At 39.8% G+C, this 14808-nt stretch overlaps 2 protein-coding genes across 2 annotated transcripts in view; both read left to right on the top strand.

Moving 5' to 3' along the window:
• UBE2D2 (ubiquitin conjugating enzyme E2 D2) overlaps positions 1-11286 on the top strand; it is a 64830-nt gene extending 53544 nt beyond the window's left edge. Inside the window, exons 6-7 of the mRNA XM_032336549.1 lie at positions 6878-6971; positions 10359-11286. Of these exons, the coding sequence (XP_032192440.1) occupies positions 6878-6971; positions 10359-10404 (140 nt within the window). The 3' untranslated portion in view covers positions 10405-11286. The remainder of the gene's footprint in view (positions 1-6877; positions 6972-10358) is intronic.
• An 848-nt stretch (positions 11287-12134) lies between these two features.
• The window catches only part of CXXC5 (CXXC finger protein 5), a 54360-nt gene continuing 51686 nt past the window's right edge, over positions 12135-14808 (top strand). The window contains exon 1 of the mRNA XM_032336538.1: positions 12135-12765. The gene's annotated coding sequence lies outside the window, so the exon portion shown is untranslated. The remainder of the gene's footprint in view (positions 12766-14808) is intronic.

Here is a 14808-nt window from a genome sequence, read left to right as displayed (position 1 = left end):
AATGGCTACTTGGTATGAATTTCTTTTAGAGCAAAGTTAAAGTAGAAGGGGTGCCTGGGTGGCTCAGTGGGTTAAAGCCTCTGCCTTCGGCTCAGGTCATGATCTCAGGGTCCTGGGATCGAGCCCGTATCGGGCTCTCTGCTCAGCAGGAAGCCTGCTTCCTCCTCTCTCTCTGCACCTGCCTACTTGTGATCTCTGTCTGTCAAATAAATAAATAAAATCTTTAAAAAATCTTAAAAAAAAAAAAATTGAAGTAGACGATATTAAAGCCTCTTCCAACCTTGAGATCCGTAAATGGTAAGGGTAGATACTGTTCCAGAAGAGGAGATAACAGACCTTACAGAGGAATGCTTGTGGTAAAGATACAGAAGGTTCTTGAAGGGCAAGGTATAGGTAAATTCATATTCAGACTCTGTAAGAAACCTCTTGTCTTGGGGTTTCTATCAGAAACAGATTATTTTCTGAGGTGACCAGTTTAATAAAAAATTTTTTTTTGATTGTCTTAATCTTTGTGGTATATAGTGCTGTGTGCTTAGAGATGTGTACTAAAAATTAGTTACTAGTTTTGTGATGAAATATCCAGTAGTTCTGAATAAAGCCTAATTACATCAGTAGGTTGGGGATTTTATGTCGGTGAACTGAGTAGTTAACAAACATTTCTTTATATGCTGATCTGAAATGATACAGCCCCTCAACAACCCACCAGTGAGTTAAAAGTTATCAAAATACAGGGGTCCCTGGGTGGCTCAGTGGGTTAAGCCTCTGCCTTCAGCTCAGATCATGATCTCAGGGTCCTGGGATCAAGCCCTGCATCAGGCTCTCTGCTAAGTAGGAAGCCTGCAACCCTCCTCTATGTGCCTGTCTCTCTGCCTACTTGTGATCTCTCTTTCTCTGTCAAATAAATAAAATCTTAAGAAAAAAAAAATGTCAGAATACAGATGCAAGAAGCTGCATACGAGATAATGGCCACACTTACTACGCAGGATAGTAAGTGGCCATGAAGTAATACGTTTAAAATAGGAAGAACAGGGGTGCCTGGGTGGCTCAGTGGGTTAAAGTCTCTGCCTTCGGCTCAGGTCATGATCCCAGGGTTCTGGAATCGAGCCCCACATTGGGCTCTCTGCTCAGCGGGGAGCCTGCTTCCTCCTCTCTCTCTGCCTGCCTTTCTGCCTACTTGTGATCTCTGCCTATCAAATAAATAAATAAAATCTTTTTAAAAAATAAATAAATAAAATAAAATAGGAAGAACATATATAAAAATCAATAAGAGAAAAATATCCTAACAGATGAATGAACAGAAAGGAGCAAAATAATCAAGGAAATGAAAATTAAGTTCCCATTTTTCACCTTTTTAAATAACAAAGATCTTACAAAAAGAAAACCAAGTGCTGGTAAAGTACATTGAAATGGTTGCTTACATACTACAGATAGAAGTATTGACTTGTATAGCCCTGTCAGTATGTATTTAAAGATAAGAGATTTAATTAATACTTCCCTTTGATCCAATAATTCTGCTTTCATTCATTTGTACTAAGAAGACAGCCTCAAATGCAAAAAAAAAGTTTTGTGTCTCGCCTTTGTTGGGCTCCCTGCTCCGTGGGGAGTCTAATTCTCCCTCTCCCTCCCCACCCCCACTTGTATGGGTGCTTTCTCTCTCTCTCAAATAAAAAAATCAAATCTAAAAATAGAAAAGGTTTTGTATGGAAATATATTTGTGGCAATGTTAATTTATTTCTGCAAATTAGAAATTACAGGTCCAACAGTAGGGGAAGAAATAAATCAATTCAAATATTGCAAGAATACTATGTTTGAAAACAAAAAAGCTAAATTTGTAAGTATTATATAGATTAATTTATATAGAAAAGTATGTTAAATAGTTAAAAGAAGTAATTTGGGTAATGAAATTTGCTGTATGAAAATTTTTTTATCCTAAGTTATATTTTTATGTTTAATGTATACCTTTAGATAAGGGGCAGCATAGTGTGTGGTAAAGAACAAAGATTCTGGGGCACCTGGGTGGCTCAGTGGGTTAAAACCTCTGCCTTTGGCTCAGGTTGTGATCTTAGGGTCCTGGGATGGAGCCCCGCATGGGGCTCTCTGCTCAGCAGGGAGCCTGCTTCCTCCCTTTCTCTCTGCCTGCCTCTCTGCCTACTTGTGATCTCTCTCTCTGTCAAATAAATAAATAAACTCTTTAAAAAACAAAACAAAACAAAAAGATTCTCGGGGTACCTGGGTGGCTCAGTTGGTTAAGCATCTGCCTTCAGCTTGGGTCATGATCACAACGTCCTGGGATTGAGCCCTACATCAGGCTCTCTGCTCATCAGGGAGTCTGCTTCTCCCTGTCACTCTCCCTCTGTTTTCTCCCTCCCTCTCTCTCAAATAAATAAATAAATTCTATATTGAAAAAAAAAATTCTGTATCCAACTTCCTGTATTACATCTCAGCTTTACCTCTTACTGGATGAGACTCGAGACAAATTAGCTTCTCTGTTCCTCATTTTGTTCATCTGTAAACTAGGGATGATGATTCTGACTAATTCATCATTATTGTAAAGTTCTAAAAAAACAAAATGCACAGTTGGTTTCTTGTAAGCACTGAAATAACTAGGTTAAGGTACTGTTGTAAAAAGTATTGGATATTTGTCATGTTAACTTTGATGTTATAAATGTGGTAAGACTTAAATACTCTGACAAATTTTTTAAAGGAAACACAATATTGGGGTGCCTGGGTGGCTCATTTGGTTAAGTGGCTACCTTCAGGTCAGGTCATGATCCCAGGGTCCTGGGATCAAGCCCCATATAAGGCTCCCTGCTCAGCAGAGAGCCTACTTCTCCCTCTCCCTCTGCCTGTGGCTTCCCTACTTGTGCTCTGTCAAGTAAATAAATAAAATATTTAAAAAAGAAAAAAGGAAACAAAATATTCTAGAGGCATTAATAAATTAATATTAATAAATTAAAATTTATGGCATCCTAGCAAAAAATGTAAAGAAAAAACTAGAGGAACACTTTTTTTTTATTAAAGATTTTATTTATTTATTTGACAGACAGATATCACAAGTAGGCGGAGAAGCAGGCAGAGAGAGAGAGAGGAGGAAGCAGGCTCCCTGCTGAGCAGAGATCCCGACGTGGGGCTCGGTTCCAGGACCCTGGGATCATGACCTGAGCCGAAGGCAGAGGCTTTAACCCACTAAGCCACCCAGGCGCCCCTGTTCTTCCTATTTTAAACGTATTACGTCATGGCCACTTACTATCCTGCGTAGTAAGTGTGGCCATTATCTCGTATGCAGCTTCTTGCATCTGTATTCTGACATTTTTTTTTTCTTAAGATTTTATTTATTTGACAGAGAAAGAGAGATCACAAGTAGGCAGAGAGACAGGCACAGAGAGGAGGGTTGCAGGCTTCCTGCTTAGCAGAGAGCCTGATGTGGGGCTTGATCCCAGGACCCTGAGATCATGATCTGAGCTGAAGGCAGAGGCTTAACCCACTGAGCCACCCAGGCACCCCTAGAGGAACACATTTTTAAAAGTAGTAGCTGAGGGGCCCCTGTTTCAGCCATTAGTGCATGCTACTCTTAATCTTGAGGTTGTGAGTTGGAATCCCACGTTGGGTGTAGAGATTGTTCAAAAATAGAATCTTTAGGACACCCAGGTGGCCCATCTGGTTAAGCAACTGCCTTCAACTCAGATCATGATCTTGGAGACCTGGGATCAAATCCTGAACTGGGATCCCTGCTCTCAGCAGGGAGTCTTTCTCTCCCTCTGATTCTTTTTTTTTTTTTTTTAAAGATTTTATTTATTTATTTTACAGACAGAGATCACAAGTAGGCAGAGGCAGGCAGAGAGAGAGGAGGAAGCAGACTCCCCGCCGAGCAGAGAGCCCAATGCGGGGTTCAATCCCAGGACTCTGGGATCACAACCCGAGCTGAAGGCAGAGGCCCCAACCCACTGAGCCACCCAGGCACCCCTCTCCCTCTGATTCTTACCTCTCTCTTGCTCTCTTTCTCTCATTCTCTCTCTCAAATAAATAAAATCTTGGTGGGGGGGGGGACTTCAAAAAAAATTGAGGCTGAAATAATTTTCCAGATAAGTGGGTCCTTTTCTTACGGAGTTCCCCTTATAATTCAAGGGCTAGTAGTGAAAGTGTTCTTACGGTTTACTGGCCTGGTTGTTTTTCCTTCACCAAGTAGCAGTAAAGATAGAAATCTAATAAGGGACCAAGAGAGGCAGAAAAGTGTGTGTGTGTGTGTGTGTGTGTGTGTGTGTGTGTGTGTGTGTGTGTGTGTGTTGAGATAGAAATCTAGTAAGGGACCAAAAGAGGTAGAATATTGTGTGTGTGTATAGTAAAAGGGTCTAGTAGCTAAAATTGTTACTGAACATTTTTTCCTTCCCCCTTGGGTGTCTAGTTTTGACTTTTCAGTTACTCTGAATCATAAGGGCTCTTAGTTTATTTGATTTATGTTCTATCTGGAAAGCTGTCTTTAAAAATAATTGTAGTTCCATTTTGTTGAATTTGATTATATCATTGTACCTAAGTTTAGTGTTTTAATGACTTCTCTTTGTAAATTGAATGTGCAGGTAAGCATTTCTGTGAAAGGCCTGAATCCTATATGTGATAATGATTATTCCTCTTTTGAGGGCAGTAGCTTTGACCTGAAATTCTTTCCACTTTGAGTGTATATGTTAGGGATCTAAATACACAGAAAACTTAAAGGAAGCAATTAAGTGTGCCATAAAGCCACTTGATCATATGTTTTTAGAATTGGAAGTGACAGTGGATTATGACACTAGTAAAAATGATGAAAAATGTATATGTAGGTAAAAATTTAGCCACTTCAGTGAAGAGTCTGTGCAGGTTATAGAAATAGGAGTAATTCTCTTTATACGGAAAGAAGATATAGTATTTTATAAAACAAAATCGTTTCTTTTTTAAAATGAATTAAAGGTCCCTGAGTGGTAGAGTAAGAATCCTTTTACAGATCAGATAACCACCACTCAACCTTTCATTCCTGGAAAGAAAGTTAGAAAAATTAGCTCTTTTAAACAATTTTTTTAAGGTTGCCTTCTTGGAATAATTGGAATAGTAAATAAATAGTAAATACTATAACAAATACTAATTTAGTAACATGTCTAATTTTAGGTGAAGATTCAGTTGAACTCTTGCCAGTTTGATGGGCTGGATAAATTTCTTCTTTCTGTAGTCAGTAATTTCATGAACATTCAGAAATCTGTAACTTCCTGTTGTCATTTCCAGGAAATACATGAAATCTTTCCTTACTACTGTTAGAATGTTCTGTGCTTGAAGAGGGCATCAGGTGTTATACCTGACAATGGAAAGAGAAGATGTTCTGCGCATGCCATCTGCCAGAATTTTGCGCAGCAGGAATGTAGAGTCAGAAAACATCTTTCCTTGTGTTTTTTTTATTTTCCGTATACTCTTAAGGCAAGGAAATAGCTTTTTTGTTAAAAAATTGAATGATTAGGGGCATGTGAACTTTTTCTTCAAGTCTCAGAAGCCTTTGATCTCTTATAGAATAGGTGTGATAGGAAAATGAAAAAGTTCTTTTCCTGGTACATTTGATGTTTTGGGGTGAAGTGGGCTCAGAATCATTGCTTCCTGCTGCAGAATATTAGAGAGAAATAAGACATCTGAGTTGTGTTGCATCAGGATAAAAGAATTAGGGGTGCCTGGGTGGCTCAGTGGGTTAAGCCTCTGCCTTCTGCTCAGGTAGGTCATGGTCTCAGGGTCCTGGGATCGAGCCGCACATCGGGCTGTCTGCTCAGCGGAGAGCCCTGCTTCCTCCTCTCTCTCTCTCTGCCTGCCTCTCTGCCTACTTGTGACCTCTGTCTATCAAATAAATAAATATTAAAAAAAAAATAGAAGAATTAGAATTTATTTCAGGGGGCGCCTGGGTGGCTCAGTGGGTTAAAGCCTCTGCCTTCGGCTCAGGTCATGATCCCAGAGTCCTGGGATCGAGCCCCACATCGGTCTCTCTGCTCAGCAGGGAGACTGCTTCCTCCTCTCTGCCTGCTTCTCTGCCTGCTTGTGATCTTTGTCTGTCAAATAAATAAATAAAATCTTTAAAAAAAAAAAAAAAAGAATTTATTTCAGTATGTGAGAGGCCCCTGAATTTAATGTAATCAGTGGCCTTGGCCTCCTCCTCTTTGCATTCAATAAGGAATACATAAGTTTATAACAAATTTGAACAGAGGCAATTGTACTGTTGAGATTTGTGTGCCGTGTTTGAGGCTGTCACTGAGGATATGGCTTAATTGAGATTCTAAAGTGTAATTGAAAAGAATTTGAGACCTTGGTATGTTGTATCCTTGCATAGTAAGTGTGGCCAGCCCCATTTGGGGGCAAATACTGATCTTTATGTTCTTTGACTAAATTGTTTTCAACTAAAAATGAAATAAATCTATTGCATCTGAATGTAGTACCTATCATTGAGAAAACAGTGATTGTTGGATTTCATGGTTGTCGATTCCAACAGCATTCAGTAGTGTAGTTGTCTTTGGAAATTTGAGGACCATTTATCTCTGAACATGGGTTTCTAAAAATTGAATTTTATGGCCTATGAGAAGTATTGTTGGTCTAGAATTTGAAAGACCTGAACTCTAATTCCACTCTAATACTCACTAACCAGGGACATGGTGCAAGTCACTTCATCAGCCTGGGCCATCATCCTTAGGGGTTCAAGAGAAATCTTCCATGATTTTTTCTTGATTATTTTAGCTACCAAGTTAGGTAGAGCTCACAAATCTACTAGGCACTGCAGTATCAGTAGGTTCTTAGAATTTTCTCATGTGTTGGCATTTCATGTTTCTTTCAACCCTTTTATCCTCTACTAATTTATACCTTTTTTTTCCCCCCATTACAGTACTCTTGTCCATCTGTTCTCTGTTGTGTGATCCCAATCCAGATGACCCTTTAGTGCCTGAGATTGCTCGGATCTACAAAACAGATAGAGAAAAGTAAGTATGGCCAGAAAAGTAGCTGTGGTAGGATGCAGATGTTTGTCTCAGATCTTAACTTAGGGCTGAGTATGGGTCAGATATTTAAATGAAGTTCTGATATACTCACCTGGGGACAGAAAGAATAGTGTTTGCATCAGATATTATTGTAAGTTGAGGATGCCAATCTTATTTATAATTGTTTCAAATGACTCCCACTGTCGAGAAAGACTCTATAGTGTATTTCCTAAGAGCACTATTTCTTCTGCTTGGCTTTTGACATTAAAGCATTTTGTATCAAGAGCCCATCTGTCTTTGGTAGGTATTTGTAAATTAATGGGAATTGATTTTCTGCCATTTGGCATAATCTAAAAAGAAAAGGAGTGAATGCAACAAGACATGAAAGCCCCAGATTTCCTTTAAAAACAATGTAGATGGGGTGCCTGGGTGGCTCAGTCATTAAGCATCTGCCTTTGGCTCAGGTCATGATCGCGGACCTGGGATTGTGCCCCGCATCAGGCTCCCTGCTCAGCAGGAAGCCTTCTTCTCCCTCTCCCACTCCCCCTGCTTCTCTGTCTGTCAAATAAATTAAAATCTTAAAAAATAAAAAACAATATAGAATTTACATATTTTAGAATTGTACTATGAATTATTGAGGGAGTGGTCAGGATATTGAAAAATATAGTAACTGAAAGTGTTCTGATTTTTCAATTTTGTGTATCATTCTTTAAGACTGTAGGAGGAGGATGCCTGGGTGGCTCAGTGGGTTAAATAAGCCTCTGCCTTCAGCTCAGGCCACGATCTTGGGGTCCTGGGATCAAGCCCCACATCAGGCTCTGCTCGGTGGGGAGCCTGTTTCTCCCTCTCTCTCTGCTTGCCTCTCTTGTCTGCTTGTGATCTCTCTCTCTGTCAAGTAAATAAATAAAATCTTAAAAAAAGGAAAAAAAAGAAAAAAGAAAAAACTATCGAAAAGAAATAGGTGGGAGAGAGTGGATAATTTTCTAAAGCTAAAATAAAAAGGATTAAAGGGGTGCCTGGGTGGCTCAGTCATTTAGCGTCTGCCTTCAGTTTAGGTCATGATCCCAGGGTCCTGGGATCGAGCCCCACATCGGGCTCCCTGCTCAGCGGAAGCCCATTTTCCCTCTCCCACTCCCCCTGCTTGTGTTCCTGCTCTCAGTGTCTCTCTCTCTGTCAAATAAATAAATAAAATCTTAAAATATATATATATATAAGGGATTAAGAATTCATTGAATTCTCTTGGATTAGAGAGGTTTATAGATAGTATATATATATATTTTTTAATTATTTTTACTTTTTTCAGTTTTTATTTATTTAAGTAATTTCTATACCCAACATAGGGCTTGAATTCACAACCTCGAGATCAAGAGCCACATGCTCTTCTGACTGAGCCAACCAGGCACCCCTAGATAGTTGTTTTTTTTTTTTTTAAAGATTTTATTTATTTATTTGACAGAGCAACAGTAGGCAGAGAGACAGGCAGAGAGAGAAGAGGAAGCAGGCTCCCTGCTGAGCAGAGAGGGAGCTGAAGGTAGAGGCTTTAACCCACTAGGCGCCCCCCTAGATAGTATATTTCAGTTTTAAATGGAGCTACATCAAGAATGGGGGATTGTGGGGCGCCTGGGTGGCTCAGAGGGTTAAGCCTCTACCTTCGGCTCCGGTCATGATCTCAGGGTACTGGAATCGAGTCCCACATCGGGCTCTCTGCTCAGCAGGGAGCCTGCTTCCTCCTCTCTTTCTCTGCCTGCCTCTCTACCTGCTTGTGATCTCTGTCTGTCAAATAAATAAATAAAATCTTTTAAAAAAAAAAAAGAAGAAGAAGAATGGGGGATTGTAATAGCAATTGGTTCTTAGTTTAGTTTTGTATGTGTTTAGCTCTGAATAGTATCTATAGTTACGTATTTCTGGCTGCATTGAGAATAAAATTAGGTCATGCTTTTTCCTATTTGTGTATACATTCACAAATTTTTTTTTTTAAGTTTTTTTTTTTTTAAAGATTTTATTTATTTATTTGACAGAGACAGCAAGAGGGGGAATACAAGCAGGGGGGTAGTGGGAGAGGGTGAAGCAGGCTTCCCACCAAGCAGGGAGCCTGATGCGGGACTTGATCCCACGACCCTGGGATCATGACCTGAGCTGAAGGCAGATGCTTAATGACTGAGCCACCCAGGTGCCCCTTTTTTAAAAATTATTATTTTTTTTAAAGATTTTATTTATTAGGGAAAGAGAGAGAGAGCACGCAGGAGTGGGATGAGAGGCAGGAGGAGCAGCAGACACTGAGCAGGAAGCATGATGTGGGGCTAAATCCTGGGACTGGGATCATGACCATGACCTGAGCTGAAGGCAGACACTTAACCGACTGACCCACCCAGACACCCCTTAAGAAAATTTTAAAGTAATTTCTACACCCAATGTGGGGCTTGAACTCATAACCCTGAGATTAAGAGTCACATTCTCTGCCAACTGAGCTGGCCAGATGCCCCCCACAAAAATTTTTTTGATTAGAGAACCATTTTGTCCAATATCTGGGTGGGCATGAATGCCTTCCAAAAGGGATTTCCCACGTCATTATAGTGGTAATATTCATTGAACTTCCCTGAATCCCTTTTTAAAGAACTATAGAATCTTTTGTCCTTCTTATTTTACTACTAGAATATTCTTCTGTAGTAATAGACCTATTCATTTAAGGTCTGCCAGAACTGGTTTTATTGATACAGAGGAAAGTATTATGTCAATTTAGTCAAGAACCATATAATGTAGAATTATGTAGTTTTAAGAACTCAAAATAAATGAATCAGTGACTGAAGATCTTTCTTAGAAATAGGTCATTCAAATATAGTATAGGTATAGTACATACCTAAACCATATATATATATATATATACACACACATATTTATGTATATATATATATATAAATAGTATATACCTATATAGTAAAGGTATACCAGCAAATGCTAAGATTTAATCAGAATCCTCTATTAGTAGCATTTATGGGACATGGTTTAAAGTTTTAAAGCCTTTTCCCTCCATCACTAAATAAATGCTTATTTGAAATTTAGAAAGAGGGGTACCTGGGTGGCTTAATCAGTTAAGCATCCCACTCTAGATTTCAGCTCAGGTCATGATCTCAGGGTCATGGGATCAAGTCCTGCATCAGACTCTGCCCTCAGCGTGGAGTTTACTTGTCCCTTTCCCTATGCTTCCTCCAACTACCAACACACACACACACGCTCACACTCTCTCTTTCTCTCACTCAAATATATAGATAAGGCTTTGCTTGATAGTACTGGTTATTCCCCTCAAGTTAAATATAGGATAATGAATGAAATCTGCTGCTTTTTGACTGACTCCTCACCTGTGTTAAGCCAAGCTTCTTTTTGTGTGTACAGGTACAACAGAATAGCTCGGGAATGGACTCAGAAGTATGCGATGTAATTAAAGAAATTATTGGATAACCTCTACAAATAAAGATAGGGGAACTCTGAAAGAGAAAGTCCTTTTGATTTCCATTTGACTGCTTTCTATGAGCCCACGCCTCATCTTCCCCTGTGCACATGTTTACCTGATACAGCAGTGCTGCGTGTTGTACATACTTGGAACAACAAACTAGAAATACTGTACTTCTGTACCAACATTGCCTCCTAGCAGAGAAGTGTGTGTGTGACAAGCCAGTTCTCCAGGCATAACCTAGGTGTGAGACTAAAAGTTTTCCTTACTGACTTAAATTTGGATAACGGCAAGGTGAGGGGTGGTGGGTATGGTGTGTGCTTGGATGGGGAAGAAAAGCTCCACTGACCTGTAGGAGATTGTTTTTAAATGGAATCCTTTTAAACTCAGAACAGTTATGAAAAGCAAGGTGAAGAACACGAAGCTGTTTCTGTATTCATGTTTTTGGAAGGACCTACGTCTTAGGTGAAAGTTATGACCAACCAGATTAATCTCTACCCACATCCTGTATTTTAAGGTCTAAGTTTAACTGGTCAACATTTAAATGGATTGGAGCTATTAGTACATAAAGTGTGATGGGCTTTGGTCCCACATCTTTTGCATCTCCCCACCCTTCAACCTTTGTCCTTTCAGCCCCTTTCTCTCTTCCACATTCTTTGGTTTGTATGTGGTTTCTCAGTTAATACATAGCTAATAGCTCTTATTTTTCTTATGTTTTTAACTGCTTAGGTCTATCTGGATGTAAGGGTGAAAATTCATTTGACGGAAATACTTGTGTATATTTAAAGACCCAATTGCTCCTCTGGAGCTTGTACGTTCAAGAATGATTAATCTGTGTAATAAACTGATTACTACAGTCATTACATATAATTTTGTGTGAATAGGCTTTTTGATTTTAAGAACTTTGTCTAGCAGAGATTAGTGGTGGGTTCTCCCCCCCACATCCCTAAAATGTTTTCATTTATACTGGTTACATTTCAAAATCATGAAACAATTCCAGTTTACATAGTCAAAAGGATATCTTGAAAGTAATTTTACTGAACAAGATAAGGGCATAAGCTTAAAAGCATTTCCATGAAACTTACATGTGCAGTATTCCAGGAACATGACTGTTAAACTAATAAACCTGCTTTATTAATGAAACTAAGCTGCATTTCACAAAAACCTTGTAACATTCCCTTGGTACATAGGACATGAAACAAAGGCATTGCTATTTGGTAAGTTAAGCTTCTGTGATTGTGATTGTTAAAAGAGCAACACTGATCAAACCTGGGAAACATGAGCACAATCTTGTATTGGAGAGTCTACATAATTACTTTGCACTGACATTGCAGGATGTTCATTCAATTATAAATTGTACTGTATGTGGCTTTTTGAAGTCTTCCCTTGACTCTAGTAAACTGTAGTTTGAAACTTGTAAACAACTGTGTTTGCCAGAAACATCGTTCATGTGAACTAGGCAAGTTACCTTTTTTTCCCTCCTTCTCCTATTCTAATTGTGTAAACCAGGCCAGCCTGAAGGCCGTGGCTGATGCTCTCTAGCCATCAGGTTCTTTCAAATGCATCTTTACACTTCTGCACAAAAATTGAGGAATAAATGTCCACTGCTTTTGGTTTTAAACTTGTTTAACTTGTCTGATCTCTCAGTGTAACTATCCCTCCATCTCGGAATTAAGGTGTGCTATAACCTGAAACCTCTTAAACTGCTGCTTTGCTGTTGGCTGTGTCCAGCATTTCTACCATTCTTAACCTTGCGAAAAAGGTTTGACTGTTCACATGTGTGGGGAAAGGAGTTAGAATTGAGCTCTAACCTAAAATTACCCTGTAGTCTCAGTCTCATGGGCAAGTGGGAATTCATCAGTTTTGGACTTGGCGAGTAGCTAGCTAGACTGGTGACTGTGGGTCAGTTGCACAGATCCTGAAAGCCTACTCTGTCATCTTAGAGAGCAAGCAGCCAGCATGTTAGCATTGATTAGGTCATAATGTAGAGACTTTCACAGGAGTGCTCCGCAGTATTTTTAAATGCTAAATAAAAGCCATCATAGTGGTGTATAGGTGCCAAATGAAAGGGTTTGAATGGTCATAAATAACATGAGGCCCTTGAATGCAGTTTGGTTTTGCTTATCTGGATATAGAGCATATTTGGCCCAGTCTGCAGGCATATGCCTTGGCCAGAACAAAGTTGGTGAGGGAGGCCACATTCTCCACTCATGAAGAAAAGTGTGTTAACCTGGAGGGGTTCTCATCTAGAATCACGTTGCTTTTTTTGCAGGAATGCCTCTGGCTTTATCACATATGAAAGCTCATTTGCAGTAACCTTGATGATCTTGGTGAGGCATTGGTTATCAGGTACGTCAGTATTGGAATATCAAGTGTATGGATTCCTTTTGCTTTGCTGCTTAATTCTTAATGTGGAGTGCTTGGACAAATTAGAGCTGGAGCAGTCCCTTTTAGTTATATGATTTCAGATACTTGAATGCTTTGTTATTGGCCAGTGGTTAAAGGTAACATTGTCCTGCTGGTTTCTGTACTTTGGATAGTACATAGACTTGGAAGGAGGGTTCCTGGGTTAGGGAATGGCAGGGAGGTATGTAGAGAGGATAATGGTAGTGGTCAGAGTGAAGGGACCGTGTCCTCTGCCCTGACCTAGCAATAGAGGCATTCCTTTCCCACTTGCAGTGTCTATAGTTTTCTACTTTGTGAGTCCTTCCTCTTTGCCTCAACAGGTTAGTTTGAGCCTTAGGTAGAGAAATGAATTATTTCCATATTATAGTTGGAGTGCCTATAAACTGTCCCATGTCTGCAATTAAGGTGAAACTGGCTTTTGTCTCAGTCTGCTGTATGATACTCCCTAAGATCTAATGGCTTTAATAGAAGAACTTTAATTCCTGGGTCTTCTGAATCATGACCATATCTTTCCTTCCTTCCTACTCAGGAATAAGCATCCTTATTACCCTGCAGAAAATTTTCACTAGCGTTAAGGACCCATCTCCTTTGGATTCTCTTTGTGAAACACTTCATTTCAAGTGATGGGCTATTTTGATGGGCATGAGGTTATACAGGAGAAAGCAGGTTTTTAATAGAAAATAACTGAAGGTAATAAGCTTCCCAAGTATATGTTCATATATGTCCAAGGAGAGGAAATAAATTTCCTTTGAGGTGCTTCTGGAGCCTTTTTCCTATTTAATTTTACCTTATGTTGTGCATGCACTTAGATGAGAGTGGTTTCAGTTCTCTGCCCCACAGAAACCTACCTTAGAAGCTTAAAAGCTCCAGCTGCTAAACAGTTGATATTCAGGCTTCTCTGAATGTTTCCAGGCCAGTTCTTGGGATGGCCAATTCCTAGGATGGGCCAGTTCCTGGGACTAGCTGTGGGATCACTTTGTCATGTTTAATATTCATTGTGCCGTATTTTTACCTTAGTTGATACCAGTGGGAAAGCTCAAAGTTTAGACTGTCTAAAATCTTAAAGCCTTGGGCCTCAGTGGCTCAGTGTATAACATGATTGCCAGCCAGCTTTGTCCTTTCTCAGTGACTGCTCCTGGGCTGGTTGAGTCAGAATTAAAACATTTTTTGACAAGTGATCACTTTTCATCTTTGAATTATTTGTAGAGAGCTGCATCTGATCAGAGGCAGAGTATAATCTCCCTCTTAACACATGTAGAACTGTGTGAATATCTTAGCACCAAGAGAGCTGCTTAATAGTTTTTAATTGAGTGGATTTATTTGTTTTTAACCTCCTGAGTAAGTTGTTACTGGTAGAATGGCCATTTCCAGGGCTGGAGATCCTGGGTGCCTGGAGTAAGCTGCCAGTGACTGCTGTTCAGGGGAAGAGCAGCGCCAGCATTGATTAGAATATGCTCTGCTCCTCTTCCAATTTCTAAGGATATTAGGCGAAATAGCTACCAGGCACCTCTCTCCTGGCTTTGAGCAACTTGTTAATCCTATTTTAATGTCTTCCTAAATACTTAAAAATCTTGGCTCTTAAAAGGTATGCCCCAGATCTAAATTGTAGGGCCTTTAGTGAATGAGAGTGAGTAGGGAGGGTTTAGTTTTCCCGACCGTAGGATCAACTATCTACCCCCCCACACACACACACACATTGTGCTTTCTCAGCTTTTAAGTTTTCCATCAGAAGTAAAGTTAACTTTAGACACTTCAAAGCTCCTCCTTGGGCTCCCTTACTTGGAGGTATCTAGAAACAGCTCCCAAATACAATCTGACATTTGAGCTTCAGAATCAACACCATCTCATGGTTGAGAGAGACATGCCATGCTTGAGGTAGTTGGCAAAAGCTAGGTCATCTACTTGACTACAGGGATGGCTGGCGCTTCCTCCAGCTAATAGGAGCAATACTAGTTAGGTCCTTCTGGGCAGTTTCCCAGTCAGTTT

Source organism: Mustela erminea, chromosome 3 (assembly GCF_009829155.1).
Source record: "Mustela erminea isolate mMusErm1 chromosome 3, mMusErm1.Pri, whole genome shotgun sequence".
Lineage (NCBI taxonomy): Eukaryota > Metazoa > Chordata > Mammalia > Carnivora > Mustelidae > Mustela > Mustela erminea.
Note: the sequence above shows the minus strand (reverse complement) of the source record. Positions and strands in the feature narration are given on the sequence as shown.